General features: G+C 43.1%; 1 protein-coding gene across 2 annotated transcripts in view; it reads left to right on the forward strand.

Moving 5' to 3' along the window:
* LOC147905911 (ubiquitin domain-containing protein DSK2b-like) overlaps nt 1-4,183 on the forward strand; it is a 31,630-nt gene extending 27,447 nt beyond the window's left edge. The window contains exons 2-7 of one of the 2 annotated variants that reach the window (XM_087375449.1): nt 1,538-2,278; nt 2,405-2,577; nt 2,682-2,795; nt 2,878-2,939; nt 3,325-3,431; nt 3,593-4,183. In XM_087375449.1, the coding sequence (XP_087231575.1) occupies nt 1,538-2,278; nt 2,405-2,577; nt 2,682-2,795; nt 2,878-2,939; nt 3,325-3,431; nt 3,593-3,753 (1,358 nt within the window). In that variant the 3' untranslated portion in view covers nt 3,754-4,183. Of the gene's footprint in view, nt 1-1,537; nt 2,279-2,371; nt 2,578-2,681; nt 2,796-2,877; nt 2,940-3,324; nt 3,432-3,592 lie in introns of both variants that reach the window. The other variant, XM_087375442.1, reaches the window with a different exon arrangement.
* Nucleotides 4,184-21,284: the final 17,101 nt, after the last annotated feature.

Here is a 21,284-nt window from a genome sequence, read left to right on the forward strand (position 1 = left end):
ACTGATGAAGATGGAAATGGTGTGCTCCCCTAGGATGCATGGAGGACTTAATGTTCTAAATATCAGATATCATGTACTTGCAAGGAAGGCGACTATGCTCCATACTTTTTTCCGTCAAAAACAGCCATGGACTTGTATGATAGCATCCATGTGTGTCAACATGAGGACAAATGCTTATGGCCATTGGACTATTGATCATTGGGAGGTTGTCATTGGGAGATTTGTAGGGAAGATTCCTGGATGCCCTTTCTCTACTGCTCTGATACTGGACTGTAAACAAGTGCTTTCTAAAGTCAAATGGGCTCCTGATAATCATTCGGGGACAAACTCAATGAGGAAAGAAAGTATTCATTGGAGTGCCATCTTTGCCACTCCACTTGCTTCACAGGAACCGGTTAGGGCATACAATCTCATGAAATTGGGAATCAGATACATCAATGACGTGGTAGATGATCATGGTCATGTGTTATCTTTTCCTCAGGCCACTGCCACTTATGCATTGGGAATGCATCACAGATTGATATGGAAGAAAATTGCTGATCTCTGCACCCTTTTCTACCTATTCCCCCTGTGGCTGACACAGATAGGCTTATGGAATGGCAATTGTATCCCTCTGCTACATGCTCTCGTCCTATTCCTCTGCCTGTTTTGACCTCCATCAAAGTCTACAAGCTTCTTCAGCCTGCCCCTTGGATTCATCAATATGCTAATACTCTATGGCATATCAGGCGGCCCCTTTCATGGTGGCGGAAAAATCTCCGACTAATATGGAGGTGTAAAATGCCTTTGAAACAAAGACTTTTTCTTTGGAGATGCATGACCGGCACACTGTCAGTGGGAATAACACTTGCCAAACGTCACATTGCTTCACCCACTTGCTTACGGTGTCACGCTCCTTCAGAGACTGTCCCTCATTTGCTTTGGCATTGCCAGTCTACTCGGAACCTCCTGGGGAAAATTTCGGATCATCTTCGCCTCCGTTTCCCGAGTCACATATATTTGGAAAACACTTTTGGTTATTTGGCAGATTTAGGATGCCTTTATCTCAATACTCACTCTTTTTCTCATGGGTGAGATATTGGGCTCTTTGGACAATTTGGGAAGAGCATAACCTGGCATACTTGGGCCGTCAGTTTCAAAAGTCATATGAATCTTTTAGAGCCTCATCGCGGCAATCTTTATATGATGCCTGCCATGAGGGTGATATACATGCATCTTGCATTGAGCTTTTCTTTTTATGTTTCTGATCTGTAGAATACTCTCCATCTTGGAGACTTTCCCTCTTGTAAAGTTATGACAATATAAATACACTGCACTGGATTTTACTTTAAAAAAAAAAGAATATGTGTCATAGTGGGAACTGATGATGTAGTGCTTGTTATATATCATGGGGTTCATAATTGGTGACCGTGTGGATGACTTATCGTGAAATTATAACTGCACTATTTGTTTTTCTTCTATATGGGATAGGTCTGGTTATGGTTGTAGATTTGTCGGGATATACATATTTTGTCTGACAGGTTGAATGCCTTTATAGGATTGCAAAGCGACCACACTGTCCATCTAGTGCGGGCAGCTCCTGCATCTGCTACACCTGCAGTTTCTGCTGCCAGTGGACTTTCCACGAATACTCCAGTGGCACCTTCTGCAGGTAGTACCGGAGGTTCTTCTGGAATGAATGGAATTGGGTCTTTTGCTTTTCCTGGATTTGGTGGCAGTGAAGGTGGTTTAGGCACAGGTCTTCCAGAATTCCAACAGGCTCAGCAGCAACTGATGCAGAATCCAAATCTGATGCATGAAATGCTGAACATGCCAGCAGTGCAAAGTCTTATGAACAACCCTGATCTTATGCGGAATTTAATTATGAGCAACCCACAGATGAGGGACATCCTTGACAGAAATCCAGACTTGGCCCACATTTTGAATGATCCAGGTACGCTGCGTCAAACACTCGATGCAGCCAGAAATCCTGAGCTCATGCGAGAGATGATGAGAAACACAGATCGTGCTATGAGCAATATTGAAGCATCTCCAGAAGGCTTTAACATGCTCAGGCGCATGTATGAGACAGTGGAAGAGCCGTTTCTCAATGCAGCTACAGTTGGACCTGATGGTGGAAATGACTCGGCATCAAATCCATTTGCAGCATTACTGGGAGCACAGGGGCTTGGACAAGCACAAGCTCGGAATCCTACTGCTGGAGCAGCAACCACCATTGCAGGGTCTGGGGCTGTAGCACCAAACACAGTCCCGCTTCCAAATCCCTGGAACCCTAATCGTAAGTTGTCAATATCCAAATATTATCAGCAATTCAGAAAGACCATATTTTTCCTATGGGTCACATATATATAGTCATCCTTATTTTTGGCAGAAAATGCTACCAATGCTGGGACTGGCAGTGCAGTCGGGCAGACAGCTGCAGGTGCTCAAACCACTATGGGTCTAGGTTTGCCAGATTTTGGACCACTGGGTGGAATGGGGCTCATGGATCCATCATCAATGCAGCAAATGCTGCAGAATCCAGCAATCTTACAGATGATGCAGAGTCTCCTCTCTAATCCCCAGTACATCAATCAGGTGGTTTTCTGGGCTTTTCATGTTAAGTGGGATCGTGATAAGATGGGAGCAAATGAAGTGCTTTCAAGTAATGTTCTGCTTACTCCTTGCTCTCCTTGGTTCAGATACTGGGTATGCAGCCACATTTGCGCTCTATGCTGGATGCAAACCCACAATTTAGAGAAATGATGCAGAACCCAGATTTTCTGAGACAAATTAGTATTCCTGAGAGCTTGCAGGTTCATAGTCAAATACTGGTCTTTTTTTGTGTGGAAATTGGCTTGTGCCACAAAATGCTTTTACATTGTCTATTTTTTGCAGCAAATGTTTCCATCACCGCCAGCCACCATGGATCAGCAAATGGGTGAACAGCTGCCAGGCCAGTAAGTGTACTATTGTCTAATTGAGTTCAAGTTGTAGCAGTCATGTTGGAACCATTTACATGAACCGGAATTCAAATGGCAATGGGGTGACAAATATGGAATGGGGAATGGGGATGAAAATATACCGGATTACACATATTTGCTTGCTGAAGACCATTATAAGTTTTGACAAATGCACCCAGCTGTCGTGCTTAAGTGTGAAATGGGGCAGAATGCATGAACAATATCAGAGGGATTGTTCCATGTATGAAATCTGTTTAGATTTTACTGGTTTACAGGGCATCTGTGATTGTGTGTCAATTGTTTTGGGTGTGGACATTAATTTGCATGCCTTTTGAAATTGGGTTCTACATGCTTAAACCTGTTAATTTTCATGGCGTTTCAGAATGCCTGGAGTTAATGGAGCTAGTGCTGGGGCTAGGCCGATTGACGTCGATTCTTTGCTCAGTTTATTTGGAGCTCTTGGTGGTTTATCCACCAACATTCCACAAGGTTGGAACGTGGCTGTGGCATTCCTATCCCCTAGTCACGCTGCAAGTGCACAGATTTTTACTTACTGGGACATTTCCTTATTGAAAATTGAATATTCTCCAAGGGGATTTTGGTGTGGTTAGTTTCACCCTTACTTTTTCCTCACTTGGTATTGTTTGCAGTTCACACCATTCCACCAGAGCAGCTTTATGCCTCCCAGTTGTCACAGCTGCAAGATATGGGATTTGTTGATACTCAAGCTAATATACAGGCTTTGAATGCAACTGGAGGGAATGTTCATGCTGCTGTGGAGCGTTTGCTTGGAGATCCTATGGACATGTGACACATTTTTAGTGATTTTGATTGGTATGGATCATAATTCATTTCTACAGTATTTCAGCCAGATGGAAGGAGAAGAAACAGGTGCTGGCATCACTTTCTTGCGGCGTCTGCCCAGACACCACTAAAGTTTTGGCAAGTTATTTAGCTCTCAGGTCCTTGCCGGCAAGGAGAGGACAAGCCTGCTGCATAGCATCTCTTAATGCAACATGTGGACTCCTTTGACGCACCTCTGATGTATGGTTGGTAGACCAAACAACTTGTCAGGGCTGGGCCTACTTTTTATAAGCTTCACCGAAGCCGAAGCATTTAAACAGAATATTTTTTGTTTGGCAAGATCAGATCCTGAAGATCATTTGTAATGACAGAAAACAAAATGTTGATGGTTTTGGAATGATTTCTTTAAGCTGCACGAACTTCAGTTTGGTCTTTTCCATGTGTTCTAAGGTGTTTTGTAAGTGAGCATGGTGATACATTCATTCCATTAATTCATTCTAGTCTGGTCTCTTTAAGCAGCTCCCTCAACTTCAACAAAAGAAATTTGAAAGCACTGCACCATGCGGCAGTGAATAACTGATTGGTTTTGCGGGAGGTTGTGTTTCCATCTTACATGTGCCATTGTATGAACGCAAGCGTGAGCCGTCTAGAGCTCTACAATGCTTAGATGAGAGTTAACAACTATTGTGTACATTGGAGTCTTAAGATTGCTGTGGTGGAAGCTGTGTTGTTGAATGGGGATCGTCAAGATATTTTGAATGCTGAAAGAATTCTTGGTGGGGGAGGTTAAACATGAGGATAAGTTTTGGTGGGAGAGGTTAAACATGAGAGGATAATTTTTGAGATGTTTTGAGTATACCGAAGCTTAACGGGCCGGAGGGACTATTAGTGACATGAGAGGAGCTTTCATCTCTAGAGGATTTAAGTATGTGAAGGTGGGACTCCTCTCAATTGAGCACTCTTATCCCCGACTGGATAGAAGGCGTGCTTGTGTTGTCTCCAGTGTCATTTTTTATGAAGACTTCATATCAAGTTTCCTTCTTAGGGGACAATTTTCTCCAATATTACAAGCATCCCTTGTATCCTTGCTCCCTCCATATGAGGTCTCTTCTTCTTAGCTAGATCTCATGACTTGGTGCATACTTCGTGCCCATTGTCACCACTTTGGAGTCCTTTTTAGGCATTTATTTAGAAGCTATTTTTTTTGATTGTCCCATCGTTCCCCTCTAACATGCACACATTTTCTACACTTACACACATTTTTGACACGCACACATTCTACACTTACACACATTTTTGACACGCACACACATTTTCTACACTCTTACACACATTTGTACACACTTTTTTTGTGAGAAGAAATATTTTATTGCTGTGAAATAATTACATTCATAGTTACTTCCAAAGTGGAGTAACTACTACTCAACTGAAAATCTCAGTATAAGCTATATATACATCATGATCAATCAAATGAGTTTGTAAGCAATCATAGAACGATTGCCGCAGAGATCGTTTGAAAAAAACAAAAGATGGAAAAGTAGGATCACCATAGACTCTATGATTTTTGTCCATCGATAGAGTCCACAATGCCCAGTAGCGAAATAAATCACACACTCACACTCACACACTCACACATACATACCCCCCCTCCCCCCCCCTAAATACACACACACACAATTTTCCTCTCTTGGAGAATATGTACCTCTTTGGTATTCGCCTTCCTTCCCCTCCCAATACACACACCACCACCCTTCCCGTCCCCTGCTGCTTCTTTGTAGCTTGTAGCCCCCTTGTATATGTGTATGTGTATATATATATACATACATACATATATGTGTGTGTGCACGCACACGCACACACACATATATATTTGGCCTTTCACTATCTATATACTTAGTCTATTCAATTAATATTATATCTTTCTATTTAAACATTATTACCTCTTCTTTTTTCTATGTATTTTTCTTAGCATTATTGTGCTTCGTATGGCTTTATTTAAGGTCTTTTTAGAGGCTATATTTTGCATTAAGAAACCACACAATTTTTTTAATGGTGAAATTAAGGAACCACACACACACACACACACACAATATTAAAAATTTCTTTTTCCCTTTAGATGTTCCCTTGGCATGAGACTTTGGAGGCATAGGTCTTACTTAGCTTTTGCTATACTCAATGTTATTTATCCCCTTGCTCCCTCAAGTAGCTTTTTTTGATAAATAATTTATATGTTGATGGCTTTTTTTCATTAATTTAATTGTTGAGGATCATTTTAACAACCTACCCCCCCGCTTCCTTTTGAAGTTAGCTTCACTATTCACCCTACCAACCTGAGCCCCCTTTAGCCTAACCTAGACTCCAATGTGACCGCCTTTTCTTGGTTATTGTTATAACAACGCCTGCACGGGTCTTTTGGCTTTACTTAAAGGAGGCAAAGGGAAGTGTTTTCCTTTCCTTACGTTTCAAGCTACCCTAAGCTCCTTGGCAAACCTGCTTCATGGCAACCTCTCAAGTGTTCTTTCGACACCTTCTCCTGGTAATTGTGCCTCTTACTACCCTTTGGGTCGCTCACCTTTAGCACCTCCTGGTTACTCCTTCCTCTCGTCTTGATCTCGTGCCTTGCTACTCCTGATAGCCTCCATTCGCGGTTCATGCTCCTTTTCATGCACCTACTCTACTTCACGTGTCTGCTCGCCTCGACTTTTCTCTGTCTTGTCTCAGTTGGCAAGACCTTTGAGCTCAGCGCCATGACCGCATGCTGCTTCGCTGCCACCACTCGGCTCAGTGGAGAACTTGGGGTGTTGACCTTGCACCTCATTACTACACGACTCTGCTTGATCCACGACGGCTTCCCATTCCCTCGTATTCTGCTGCATATCTCGTACTTGGTCACTATGGAAAGTGCTGATCGTCGCCATTGATTATTGCCATCACCTTGCGATCCTTCTTGTGTTGGCTCTCTTATCTGCTAACTGTCAACGACCCTTTCACTTTTCCCATGTCCTCGTGTCTTCACTATGGATCTCCTCTGTCTTGAGCCTTCGTTGTTCTTTGCTACCTCTTACCGTCGGTATAATTTCCTGTTATGACGGCTTACTTGGTCTCCCTCCTCCGACAATCTCTCTCTCATCCATAGTATGGATGCAATGGCTTGGCAGCTCTACTTACCTTGTTAATCGAAGGCGTGCCTGAGTGAACGACCATTTCATAGTACGTGCTTTGTCGGGCCAACAACCTATATTCACCAAACCGTATATATAGGCCAGTCTCTTCATGGGACATGATCACTCCCTTTGGAGTCTACCTGCCCTTTGTGGTGCTAAACACCCACACCCCGGCATACGACTGTTTCTACACGTCTCTGCTCATGGCGGTGTCCCTTTTTATATCCGGCTCCATGGTGATCACTTGAGTTTACGGAGTCTCGACATCGGTCCTCTTGTTCAATGTTCTTCCACTGGTGCTTCACGAGCTGGGCATGATCTTTAGTCCATTATGTTTGAGGCTCTTCACTCTAGAACCGCTGCCTACTGAACAATTCCCTTCTCCACTACGTCGACCGCCATGCATTTTTCTTACGGCCACATGGCTTTTTTCCATGCTACATGTGCTTGTACACTTTTATTTATATGTACGGGGCTTTTGAGCCTTTTATTTATCGTGCCTCTTTTGTAAATTGGTTTCATTTCCTCAATGTCTTTTAGTGCTTTTTTCCTTGTAAGTTATATATATATATATAATCTCTCACTTATGGCTAGGCCCATTTGCTTAACCTTGTTTTTTTAAAAAAGCATTCATTTTTTCTTTTACTCTTAAAAGTTGTTTATAGATTGTTTTGCCTCTCTTAAGTTTGTACATACATACATACATACATATATATATATATATATATATATATATAAAATAGTAACTCACTCATATGTTCTTTCCAAACTTTTTTCCTCATATATATATATAAATATAACAACTCAAGTAGAGCTCAAGTATATGCTCTTTCGACTAGATTGTGTTTACATATAAGGATTCATTTAATGATTGATCCGTTAGCTATATAAGAACATTAATTTGCTTTATTCTAAATAATTTTTTATTGTATCTAGTTTTAAAAAAAACATTTAGTGTAATTCAAAAACTTTTTAAAGTATATTTTTACTTTATGTGTGTTAAGAATTTGGCTTGTTAAAGAGGATGTGAAGTATCCCCTCCTTTAAATCATTTAACTTTGTGGCCTTTTTCCAAGTATTAGGAGTGGATTACCCCCCATTTCTAATTTAATAAAAAAAAGGATTGGCTCTTAATTCTTGTTCACGGATGTGGATTACCCCCTCCCACACACACACACACACACTCATTTAGTTTCTTATCCTTGGTCATAAACTAACCCCCTCTTTTAAGAATCTTTTATACATTAGTGGTGGCGGACCACCCACCTGATTGTGTTTATAATGGAATTTGATACGAAACCCAGATGATGAATTCATGCAAGTTTCGTAGGCTGCTAGGATGTCTACAATCACAGATCTTGCCAAAATGGCTAGTATTTCTCAAAAGATGGAGGATGCACGAAAGGAAATGGAAACAAATGGAAAAGCGCATAGAACTAGACCATTTTTTCCTCGTGAAGCAAAATGCAATAAATGATTTATTACTTATGGCATACGATTCTTTTTTTGTATATATTTAGAATATGTCTCTATAGTTCTAAGTCTCTTTGGCATAAGTGATAACAAGCTGGGGAACACAAGCGTTACTTGTCTTTCCACATGATGTCAAATTTGTTCTAACAATGGTTTTGTATGGATGGTCATAGGTAAGTGGACCCCAACCTCAGAGCCTCGACTACCTGAGGGAGTAGACACTTTTGCATCAACTTTCATTTCCATAAAATAAAAAAAATTATCCACCCTTATTTGAGCTTCATGTGTCGTGTTATTAAAAGTTTTTATTTTTAAACACACACACACACAATCCTTTCGTCCCTTTTGCGTTTACGCAATGAATGTTTAACCTTCTTAAAAAATTCTTTTTGATCTTTTTCCTATCCTCTCTTTTACTTCCTCTCTCTACTTGAAACCTCCCCAATTCCCTTTTTTCCCAAAATTGTCCCTAATTTTTACCTAATTTTTTTCTAATTCTCTCCTAATTTTTTGTACATGAAGTGGTAATGAATTTTACTTGCCAAACTCCCCTATCCATTATCACATGTTAGTGCAAAAATGTTTCAGCATGATCATATTATGTCATCCATGGAACAAGTATAGTTCTTGACATAAATATAGTGTCTCAAATAATTTCATCATATTCATGGAGCACATTATATTAGTGTCTTTGGAACAGTTTCAAGATCATATCCACATAAAGATCATATACCTTAGTTTGGAACATTTGTAGCACATGTGATTGTGGAAGACTTTTCCTACTGGACCCATGTCATAATCATCTCTGTATCCAAATCATTGTACAACTCAAAGGTATCAATGTTTCACATCAGTTGTACCTTCTTTGGAACATATATAGCACATGTGAGTGTGCATGTACCAATCACCACACAATGATAACACAAACTCTGTGTATGTGTGTATAAGAGAGGGAGGATGGGACAATTAAAAAAATTGCCTTCTAAATCAATGCCTAAAAACGACTCCAAAGTGGCTACAATGGGCACGAAGTGTGCACCGAGTCATGAGATCTAGCTAAGAAGAAGAGACCTTATGAGTAAGGAGGGAGCAAGGATACAAGGGATGCTTTTAATATTTGGGGAAATTGTCCCTTAAGAAGGAAACTTGATATGAAGTCTTCATAAAAAATGACAATGGAGACACACAAGCATGCCTTCTCACCGATTGGGGATAAGAGTGCTCGATTGAATGAAGTCCCACCTTCACATACTTGGATCCTCTAGAGACGAAAATATAGCGGAGAATGAAAACAATATGAAGGGTATCCATACACTTGGTAATATTACTCTACCATGATACAATTGCTGATGCTGTGTCTAGCTTTGAGTGCATGCCATTGATTAATTGACCAAGTCTTGCCTTTGATAACATTGAGCCTCACTCCTCTAAGTAGAAATGCATATTCTCGATGGTTAACCATTTTCACTGCCCAAGCATAGTGATTGGCCCCACAGAAAAAGCCTCAAACATAGATGTTTAGACATGGTAGGCACAAATTGTGCCAAATTCTCATGGTTCGTCGACAAGACCATCATTTACACTCGTTGAGTTTTATTGGCACTGCCACAAGCTGTGGATGATCGGCCTCCTTCATTAGAGACATAATTAGTATAGTGAAATTGCTAGTGCTCCTTGAATGATCTAATCCAAATGGTAACGCTTTTGAAAGCCTACAGGTAGGTAGATTTAGAGCTATTTGAATACTCGTGGTGGGGGATAATATCTTAGCACATATACGCTTCAATGCTCCCTATCTCAAGCAAACTACAAAAGGGTAAGGCGCTCTTTTGAATACTTGTCATTTTGGCTTCTGATAGAAGGAGGTTTTGAGCTTAACAGTGGCCAAAATAAAGCTAGAGAGGAGCTTCAGTGTTGACACATGCAAAATAGAGAAGGATGGCCAGTAGAAACTCTGTGAAAAAAATTACACCATCATGTTGCTATTTAAGGGCATATGGGTGAGCCCATATACTGAAAGCAAAATGACTTCACTAGTTTATAATTTCACCATTAAGGATTGATGGGATGCTCATACTATTGGTCATATAACCACATATATGTTGATGCTCATACAAAGCTTTTGGTAGGTCTGGATGACTTCATGGAATGCTGGCTTCTTTTGGAACATGTCAATAATGGTGACTCAAACATTGAGTTTTCCTAAAACATTGGTGAAACAAACATTATGTGGGTAGAAAAATATGTTATTGGAATGACTTGATACATATCATTGAGTACTTATGGATTACATGATGTGACATTGATCGGCCCAATAAGAATAAGGATGCATATATTGAAGATAGTCAGTGATTGGCTTGGGATTTCTACCTTGTACTGAAGGCTCAAGACACTGAAAGGAACATGTGGGTAGGTAGCTCAAACACTGAGTAGCCCCATGATGACTCTTATAATAGCATCAAGGTGTGAAACATTCTTATGGAACATTCAAAGAGTGATGACTCAAACACTGAGTTACCTCATAAAGTACCTATTGCTAAGGATACATATTTGATTTACTTTGTATTTGCATTTGATATTGTGACATCGATAACAAGTGGAGTTCTCCATTGAAGCCTGCAGTCCCACAATAAAAGATTTTTGTGCTAACATATCTCTTTTGTGGATGGATGTAGGTGAGTGGGGCTCCTTCGATATCATTTGCTTTGTACAATGCTGGTTAGATTAACTATTCCTTAGCTATCGTAAGTTGACCCATCTGGTTATACACAAACCTTACTTTGACCAAGTATTTCGTGCCTTGTATAGTGGAAATCATGTACCTTCTTGTAATGAATTTTTAAAGTTTTCTCGAGCTTGTCTTTTTATGACATGTCCTGAATGGATTGAGATAGATTGCGTTGGTATTGAAATGTCACACACACACACACACACACACACACACACACACACACACACACACACACACACACACACACACACACACACACACACACACACACACACACACACACACACACACACACACACACACACACACACAAACACACACACACACACACACAGAGAAAGAGATCTACACACTTTTTTTGGGGTGAAAATTTTGATGCTTTATATTACATAGTAGCTTCCCTTGAATGGGGAGCTTAAGAGTACATCAACAATAATATTTTTGACTATATGACAAGTATACATTGTAGTCTCTGTTGGATAAATTGATGTTTAGGGGACACACTTATGGACATGGTCATGTGGTGTGTGTGTGCCAGTGTGCTAGTGCCATGGTGTGAGTGCTAGTGAGCACCATGGTAGGTGTGTCAGGTAACTCATCAGTTAGGTGTCACCCATCTAGGTGTGATTGAAATAAGTTAGGGACTTGGTGGCCAGTCTGATGGAGGACTTGGGGGTGTTACTGATGGAGACAATCAGGGAGATAATCATGGATTTGGAGCCACCTACTCAGGGGCATTCCACTATATGTAACTCTACTCATGAATGAAATCATACGTGCTATTGGTCTCATTTGCTCACTTGCTCTTGCTCATGCTCCATTTATAACATGGTATCAGAGCTTGGTTGACTGAGGCTTGACTTTGCTGCCACGTGGTCATGCCTACCAAGCTCCATTCTTGCTTCCATGGTGTCTTTCCCTTTACCCATGATTTTGCAAGAGCCAATTCTCCACATCCAACCGATGGATTGAAACATCCTCCTAGTTGAAGCTTCCTCATGTTTGGGCAACCTCACTAACTGAAGGGATCTCCCCAAATTGTCATCGATTTTGTGTGCCGCCTCCTCTTCTTCATGGAGGAATTTCTGCAATGCTGGCTGCATACCTAAACCATTCTCAAATTCCTCTTATAGGAGGCTGGGCAACCCCAAGGGCTACCACCTGATGGAATTTTGTCTCTATTGATAAAGTAGTCGGGCCACACTCATTGATTTTATAGTCGAGATTCGCTGTGTAATTTGACACAACTATGCGGACCACATCCTGGAAGTTGTTCCAACACTGTGAGAGGAAAGAGGATGAAAAGAGTCCGATGAATTCTAGTATGCACCTCTTCCCAAAATGGAATTTTCTTAGAACTGGATGCACATCCTACCCAACATTGATGTTCTAGAGAGAATAGGGTTCTAAATCACAACCCCTGAGCTCGAGAGAATGACCCTGGTGGTTGCCCTTAAAATGTTTAACATGTTCAAACCCTGTGAGGTGAGAAAAGGGATAGTAAGGGTCAAATCAGACCTCCACTGGCTAGCATACGTTGGCGCCATGACTGCTCACCATGAGTTCTCTTCCAGTTGGGGAGCCAGGGTGAGCAAGGTAACCTACCCAATTGGCTCTATAAGTGCAATGAAAGAGCCGGGCCCTTCATTTCCAAAACTCCCTTTATCCAAAATCTCAGCTAAGGCCAAAAGGACCACTTCTCCTGCAGAAATAGAGGAGGAAGTTGAAGAGAAGGAAGGCCTACGATAGGTACCAACCCACTACAAGGCCTACATGATCGAGGATCACATGATCTTATATCAACAGGCCCAGAGATCTTGGGAAGATGGGTGCTCCCAAGGATATGACGGTCCAGCCCCAGTTAAGGAGGTAAATCTCCGGAAGGGCAGGACCCCCAACCTATATTCTTTGTCGGATGATCTCACCCCCAACAAGGAGAATGCTCTAATAGCTCTCCTATGAGAATACAAGGACTGCATGACCTGAAAATACACCGATATGAAAGGGGTGCCCGTTGAAGTGGTGTAGCACATGATACCCATGTTGGTTGGACAATGCCAAGCCGATACGTCAACATCCCTACCCTATGAATCCCAAGTACATGCTCATAGTGAGGGAGGAAATCCAAAAACTCATAAATGCGGGATTCATCTATGAGATCGAGCATACGGATTGGGTGTCACCCATCATGATAGTCTTGAAGAAGAATGGAAAAATAAGAGTATGCGTGGACTTAAAAAAAGTTAACGCCGCCATCAGGCGTGACCACTACCCCTTGCCATTCACGGAACATGTCCTAGAAAGGGTAGCCAAAAAGGAAGCCTATAGCTTCCTAGATGGATTCTTTTGATACAACCAAGTGTCCATCACCCCGTAGGATCAACATAAAATAGCCTTTGCAATCGAGTGGGGTGTGTATGTGGCTACAGTAATGACATTTGGATTGACCAATGCACCTACCACCTTCCAACAGATGATGATCATGGTCTTCAAGGAGTACTTAGAAGACTTTGTGGAAGTCTTCTTGGATGATATATGCGTGAGCTCGACGTGGGATGATCACTTGAAATACCTAAGACTCGTCCTAAAAAAGTGTTGGTTGTACCACATATCCCTAAATCCTCTTAAGTGCCAATTCTAGGTCAAACATGGCATAAAATTCTCAGCCACATAGTGTCCCAGAATGGAATCTCCACGGACCACAATAAAATCAAACTCATCTTGGAATTACCAAGCCAAGCGAGTACAATGATTTATTGGCCACATGGGATACTATAGAAGGTTCATCTTGTTCTACGAGAACATAGCCTGCCCATTATACATGCTGCTAGTATCCTTTGAGTGGACTGAGGAATGCCAAAAATCCTTCGAAACCCTCAATCTAGCCCTAGTTATTGCACCGGTGTTGAGAGCACCTGACTGGGATCTAATATTCCACGTTCATATGGATGCTTCTAACTTTGCTATCAGGTGTGTGCTAGCCCAACCAGGGGAGCATAACTTGGACTACCTGATGGACTTTGTGAGTCGTACTAAATGAGACTAGGGTAAAAAATAACGAGGGAATAAGATTATGATAGTGTAGGTCAATGGGCAAATCTTTCCCCATATAGAGTTATAAATATTAGCTTTGCTACCACTTTTGGGGCGAATTTATCAAATTTTAGGTCTAAAAATTAGCCCACCTTTATTTTTGGGCTAATTTATCAAATTTAAAGCTCTAAATATTAGCCCAACCAACTTGGTAAAGCCTCTAAATTAGCCCTTGTGCTGAAGTTCGCCCCTAATTTTTTCCTTGAATGAGACCGAGGTCAACTATACAACAATCGATAGGGAGGGTCTGCCCATGGTCTATGCAGTCAAGACGTTCATGAATTACTTGTTGGCCAAGAAGTTTTTCTTTGTGGACAACCAAGAATTGTTATACTTGGTCAACAAGCCATGCATGATGGGACACATCACTAGGTGGATGCTAATCCTCTTAGAGTTCAACTTCACCTTCGTTGTACGTAAGGGGAAGACCCATGTCCTAGCCGACCACCTATCGAGAATCCCATACGGTGAAGCCCTGACGGGAGTCAAAGATGGCCTCCCTGGCCCTTCCGTCTTCCTCATCGACATCATACCTGAATAGGCTGTTGAGATCAGTCACTACCTAGCCAACGGCCTACTCCTGGGCCAAGCTCTCAAGAAAGATAGAGCCCGTAAACTCATTAAGGATGTAGCTTTACATAAGTCCTTGGTTTTTGTGAACTTATGTCGAACAGTTGTTCGCTAGGTAGTGGAAATACACTTTTATGTTCTCCCCATAGAAGCAACTGATGAACAGATCATATTGGGAAGGACCTGGTGTTGAGCTGGTGTTACGCCGTGAACTGTCAAATCGACCCTCTGAAGAAAGTCCGAAAGGAGCAGAAAACCAATCGTGGTGGCAATTGGGTGCAACTCCCATTATGCTACCACCATTGTTGTCCCCCACTCAAGAAAGCTATGAATAGCAAGTACAAGAGGCTATTCTCTGTGCTCAATGCCACTTCAACAGGAACTGACGACTAGGAAGGATCCAAGCAGGGTAGGAGTCCCTAATCACTCCAAAGACATCTCTGTTGAAGGCATCCTTACCAAGAAGAAGGATGCGATGCCATCTCATGCTTCAACTTCTAGCAGGCTCTAATCCACCTCCTCAACTGCAGCATCCCCCAAGTGCTAGGGCATCATCAAGCTCTTGAAAGACTGAGACAGTTACAACGGCAAGCAGGTCATCTGGGTGCCTAAGTTTAAGTCACAAGCCGCAAGGGTTTTGAAGGTAGTTACACAAGAACTTGTGTCGATCTTGGATGTAGAACCATAAGAACCTACCATCAAACCAACCACAACAAACAAGCCCCAGAGTCCCAAACGTGCCCTAGTGCCACGAATCGTATAACTCAACACGAAGATCAACCCAAGGCAGTGAGGGAACAACACAAGAACCGACCCCTACAATGAGGGGAGTTACACAAGAACCTCCCTCCAATCCCAAAGGCAAATAGTCAAAGGTAATTGCGATCATACCATCACCAACGGTGCTGCCTGACTCAGGGGAGCAAGTATCTGAGTCGAAGGTGGTTACACAAGAACCTGCTTATCCCACGATAAAGGACAATCCTGCAAGGACTCATCACAATGCCAGTGTACCTCTGGCATCCAAGGTAAGACACAAGCTCGACAAATGCACTACATGGGTTTCAACACGCTATGCGGCAGCATGACGTCCACCAACATGGCATTCCACATGATCATCAAGTCCAAGTCTAGGTGAGTTAGTATGGTAGGTATATCACCCGATGCACCTGCAGCCCACAAGTCATTGCCTTGCACAGACACCCCACTCCTCACTTGTACACCCCACCCTTTCCTCTCTCTCTCCCACCTTCCCACTTTCCCCCTTCTTTCCCTTTCCTTACTCTCCTCAGACAATATCCCGTTGGTCGTTGTTGCTATAGTGCTATCCTGTCGACCATGGCCATAGCTTTATCTCGTCGACCATCGCCATAGCTCTATCCCACCGACCATCGTTATAGCACTATCTCACCGATCGTCGCCATCTGATTATCACGCCGATCACGACCATAACAGTACCACATCGACGGTCGCCATCCATAGATTGCACCCACCACCACCATCCAATTATCACCCCGGTCGCTACCATAACAATACCCTACCGACCGTCACCTTATGCCATCATGCCGACCGCGGGGATAGCAAAATCTATAAAAAGGAGCCCTATCTTGCCGTATCTTCGCCATAGCACTTGCCCCCAAACTTTGTTAAAATTTTGTCAAAAATCTTTCAGCCCCCTGTCCTCTTCCACACAACTATCCAGCAATTAGTATATGTCCTCAAACTCCTCCTCTTCGCTGATTCCCTCATCACTCAGTTGCCTTCATTCTTCCCAATGGATCTAGAGAATGAATTCTTTGAGTTTGAGATGGAGCTTGGACTCCACCCCAATTGGTCCCTCTGACTCTCAAAGTATGCCTTTGGCCACGATCCGCATGATCTCCAAATTTCTAGTTGAACATTTACGAGTGGATGAGGAAGTATCTATGCAACAGGCCACCTAGGAGGGTCCGACAACAGTAAGAATGCCCCCCTTAAAGACGTCAAGAAAGTGCACCCCGGCTCCCACACAAGGGGAGTACAAAATCATGCACTCACAAATGCACTCGCCGCTTGGGGAGGCATGGCTCCAATAATTAGATGCATGTGCCATCCACTCTCACTATGCATAGAAGGGGCATGATTATACCCTCCAGTACCACACTGCAGTAGCTTATGCAGCACTAAAGGAGCTGATAGTGCAAGACGCACTAGCAATGACGCCTGGGATCAGTCGTGGCCGATCACCTTCCTTGCCACTTGGATATGAGGCTCTTGGGAGAGTTCCTCCTCCAAGTCTACAACTCCAACACAAATGTGGGTGTTCTTCAAGACACAACAGGCAATCCCCACTTCTACCACCTCAACTAGGACGTGGTGCGAGCCGCCCTCAGCTAGCCGATCATCAGCAACAAGTATGCAATGAAGAAGAAGGTGCCCGAGGCCCTTAGAAAAATCTGCCACTATGACCATAAGAAAAGAAAAGGGCACATCCACTTCACAGATATCATCATCAAGCCGGAGGTGGAAAGACAAACAAGGGCCCTGTAGTGGTTGACGCAAGTCAGGCACATCGATCACCACCAGTCAATCATGCCAAATATTTTGTTGCAGCCGGTAGAACCCCAGGTCACAAATTGGGCTGATTACTTATGTAATCAAATGAGGGAGGACCTCAAAACACATGCTATACATGCTAGTTCTCTACCACATGCTGCACCAGCATCAACCTATCGGCTATGGGTTGGCCAAAAAGTCAGCCACCACGGGACTAGCACCAGCAAAGCAAGAAGAAGCCGAGGTCAAGCCAAAGCAAGCAAGAACAGAGTCTAGCACCACCCGGCCAACCGTCTTGTGCAACCAGACCCAAGTTAGTTGCTCGGACAGTGCGAGGATCGCCAAACGTAGGCATTCCTACACTGTCAACTATGCCTCAAGAAAGCATATCCTTAGGACAAGGGAAAAAGGGTACAACAAGAGTCCATCTTGGTGGATGACCTCCAAAGTGATGAGACAGTCACGATTGGCCTCCACCCAGGAGCCCAAGCTATTTCGGCAACCCCTGCTATGCCCCAGGTCTCAGCCTCAGCAATGGCCCATCCTCAAGAGACCACCTCCTTCATCACCACACCTCCTTCTCTCCATGGGCAGGCTAAGGCTCTTGGAAGAGACCTGCTGGAGAGGCATCTTCATCGACTTGGCATTGGGCCGAAAAAGTAAGTTCACTTGTGGGTGGACATTGAGGGGAGGTGTTAGATATCAATGCTCCACTCTCATGTAACTATGTAGAAACCAGCTAACTCTACTTGTAAGCCCCCCATATGAGGAGAAGGCATTTGAGTAGCTCGGTTATCCAGTAGGTCCTGGTTTGGACACTAGATGGGGGCCATGTGTGGCCTGATGGCTGGACGACTTCAGATAGAGTTGGTACACTGCCAACTAGGTTACATGCAAGTGCGGGAAGGCATCCCATGACTGACCGCACTGAGGGTAGCCAGAGCTTTTCCCGAGGCAGCCCACTCTCAGGTTGCGGGGCCCATTTGGAGCCTTAGATGATCCCGGATGGCTCTGGGCTGAACGAAAACTGTAGGTAACTTGCTCTGTTTTGCGCACCTGTTCTATCGTATGGTCAGTGGCCTATTTCGGGACCCCAGTCGACCGTTTTGGGCAGACTGAATCAGTCCGCCCAAAACGGTGGCTATATAAGAGCAAGCCCGTGAAGCCCATTTCATCACTGGCTTCAGCAACCCTGATTCCTTAGCCTCTACTGTTTCCAACTCGCCATCGAAGCTTCTTTCACAGGAGCGCACGGTTGGGAGGCAGCGCCATCTATTGTATCAGTTCTACAGTAATCAAATTTTTTATTCTCCATACTATCTGGTTTTCTTTCTTGCGTACGAGATCCTATTATTTGTTGAGCACTGATGTTGTATTATTTTCTTACATAAAGCGAGCTTACCAGTAGAAAATCAATGACACACCAAGTTTTGCATGTAGTTCTTGCGGGTGCCTGACTTTCAAGTCGAAACTGATAGCAACAAACATTGAGATGCCGATAGAGGGACAATGCCACCTCCAGCCCGGTGGCAAATCAAACAAGCTGGTTTGCTTGTTGTGTTATGGCCAGCTTCACGACAACAAGAAGCCCAGGTTCTCAAAAAACAACAAGCAAATGGCTGAGCCACAAAAAAACACTAGGACTCTCAATAAATTCGAAGAGCGGCTTATTTCAATTAGAATACCTTTAGCGCAGATCTAGCAATTGATGTATGAAGGGCAACTGGGATTGCACGGCAGCATCGTTAATGTTTTCGCAGATGTTGATAGGGCCCAACAAGTCCTTCCTCGCTTCATTGCTAATAGTGCGACAGTCACAATCGCAATCAAATGGCGTATGCAATATAAACACAACTACATCAGCCGTTTGGTGCATCCAACCTTGATAATGCGTGCACTGTAAGAAATTCTACACACGCCTCTTTACTTGTTGCAAAACAATGTTTAAAAAAACCAAGCATGGCTCGAGCACATTTATAGTCTCCAATTTGATGGAGAGGATCCCCAACTAGTGACGGCAAACACCTATGATAGCCCAACGCATATAGATGACGTAACGGACACTCTTATTCATGGCATTTACACAACCCAACAAGTTATTGATTTTGAGAATGGCCCAATAGTCGTGCGACTTCGGAGGGGTTCTCCCCACTCAGCCTCTTCAAAGACGAACATTGTGAATAACTAGCTTTCCCAACTCTCATTTTTGGGTGCCCTCATGGGTATAACATACCTACAAGAACAAATTATTAGGATATAGTCAAATGGGAATTGCAAAATGAGGATTGGCATTTCGCGATGTCGATCGAGAACTTGTTCTTTGAGACAATGAAAGGACTGGGGTGCGGCATGTCTTGTCATCTATGTGGTACGCATGAGGAAAGGGCAGCCATAGGGAAGGAGACTTGAGGCAAGAACTGGCATGGTGGACACAAACATCAAGAGACTATTACAATCCAGAATAGGTTTTCATGACTTCGTCTGCCTTAGGACATCTGTCGACTACAAGCTATGATTCAAGCGAAATCTTTTTACCATGGTGCGATAGCTTGGGCCACCAACGTTCTTTGTCACTTTGTCTGCGGCAAACGATGGGAGCCAGTGCTACGGTGCCTTCAAAAGTTGAAAAATAGTAGCTTCCGCGCAGGCATCAATCAAGACGGTTGCAATGTACAGGAGCTAGCCAGGTCTCTGTCATGACAGCACAATACTATACACAAGTTCAAAGCTTTGAAGACATTGTTACGACATGATGATACCATTCTGGGCATAATATTGGATTTCTTCTTTGTGACAGAGTTGCAAAGTAGAGATAGCCAGTATGATCATGGTTTAATATGGGTTGACGATGCACCCAATTGTAAAAATTGTAGTGACAGCAGCATAGAACAATTCATCGGCAAATACATCGCAACAAACAACAACAAACTCAACATTGACCAAAAGGATCTGCAAACCCATAAGCATAGGCAAACTTGCAGGAGAAAAAAAAGAGAATGCAGATTTGGGTTTCCACGACCGCCTATGCGGCAAACAAATATCCTTAGGCCCCTACCCAGCGAAGTGGACAAGACCTTGCACAGACTAAACTACATAAAAGTTAAGATGGCTTTGCGGAACACGTCAAGCACTGCACTCACAATCGATGCTTTCCTTCAAACAATACCAATGTCTGAACCAGAATACAAACTCATTATTAGAAGCAGTCTTTTCCAAGCCAAAGTCTTCATCAAAAGAGAGCTACAGGACATTTACACAAATAATTTCAATCCCTCTTTGACAAAACTCTTGGGAGCGAACACTGACATCTAGTTCATTTTGAACCCCCACAGCGTAGCATCTTACTGCACATCCTACATGACAAAGATTGACAAAGAGACAAGTGAGGCTGTAAAGTCAGTGATGGGCCAAAGATTTAGAGAAAATGTTCCCGCAGATGAACGTGTTTGCAAAAGTTAAGGGGGGGAGTAAATGCCCCAGGAGGTGGTGGGGAAAGAGGAGGCAAGTGGGGTGTGGGGTTAAAGGTCACTGTGCCTTAACCCCAGTTATGTACAATACTCAAACACATATATAAATGAATGAAAAAGAAGATTAGGGTGGTTCTGCACCCACCAAACTTGTGTTGCTCTCTGTCTCTCTCTCTCTCCTTCTTCCATTCTTGCTTCCGTTGAGAGCACTCTCAACTGGTATCAGAGCTCGGGTGATCTAGCTGAGCGTGCGTGAATGCTTGGAAGCTCAGCAGCTCTATGGGAGGAAGGAGAAGCTTTGTGGGAAGCTTTGTGGGTGACTTACTTGCATCCAAGTGTGCAGAGACCTTGGAGGAACCTTTGGAAAAGTCACTTTGGCTTTACGAAGTGGTTTTGAGAGCCTGTTAAGAGCTTTCAAAGAAAAAGTCGTTTTTTGAGCTTTTCCTTGTTCTGTTCGATAACAGAGACTCCATATTGACTTGTAGAGGCAACTATTGCTTGCTTT

Source organism: Dipteris shenzhenensis, chromosome 1, assembly GCF_047967505.1.
Source record: "Dipteris shenzhenensis isolate YYH24624 ecotype China chromosome 1, Dip_SZ_1.0, whole genome shotgun sequence".
Classification (NCBI taxonomy): Eukaryota; Viridiplantae; Streptophyta; class Polypodiopsida; order Gleicheniales; family Dipteridaceae; genus Dipteris; species Dipteris shenzhenensis.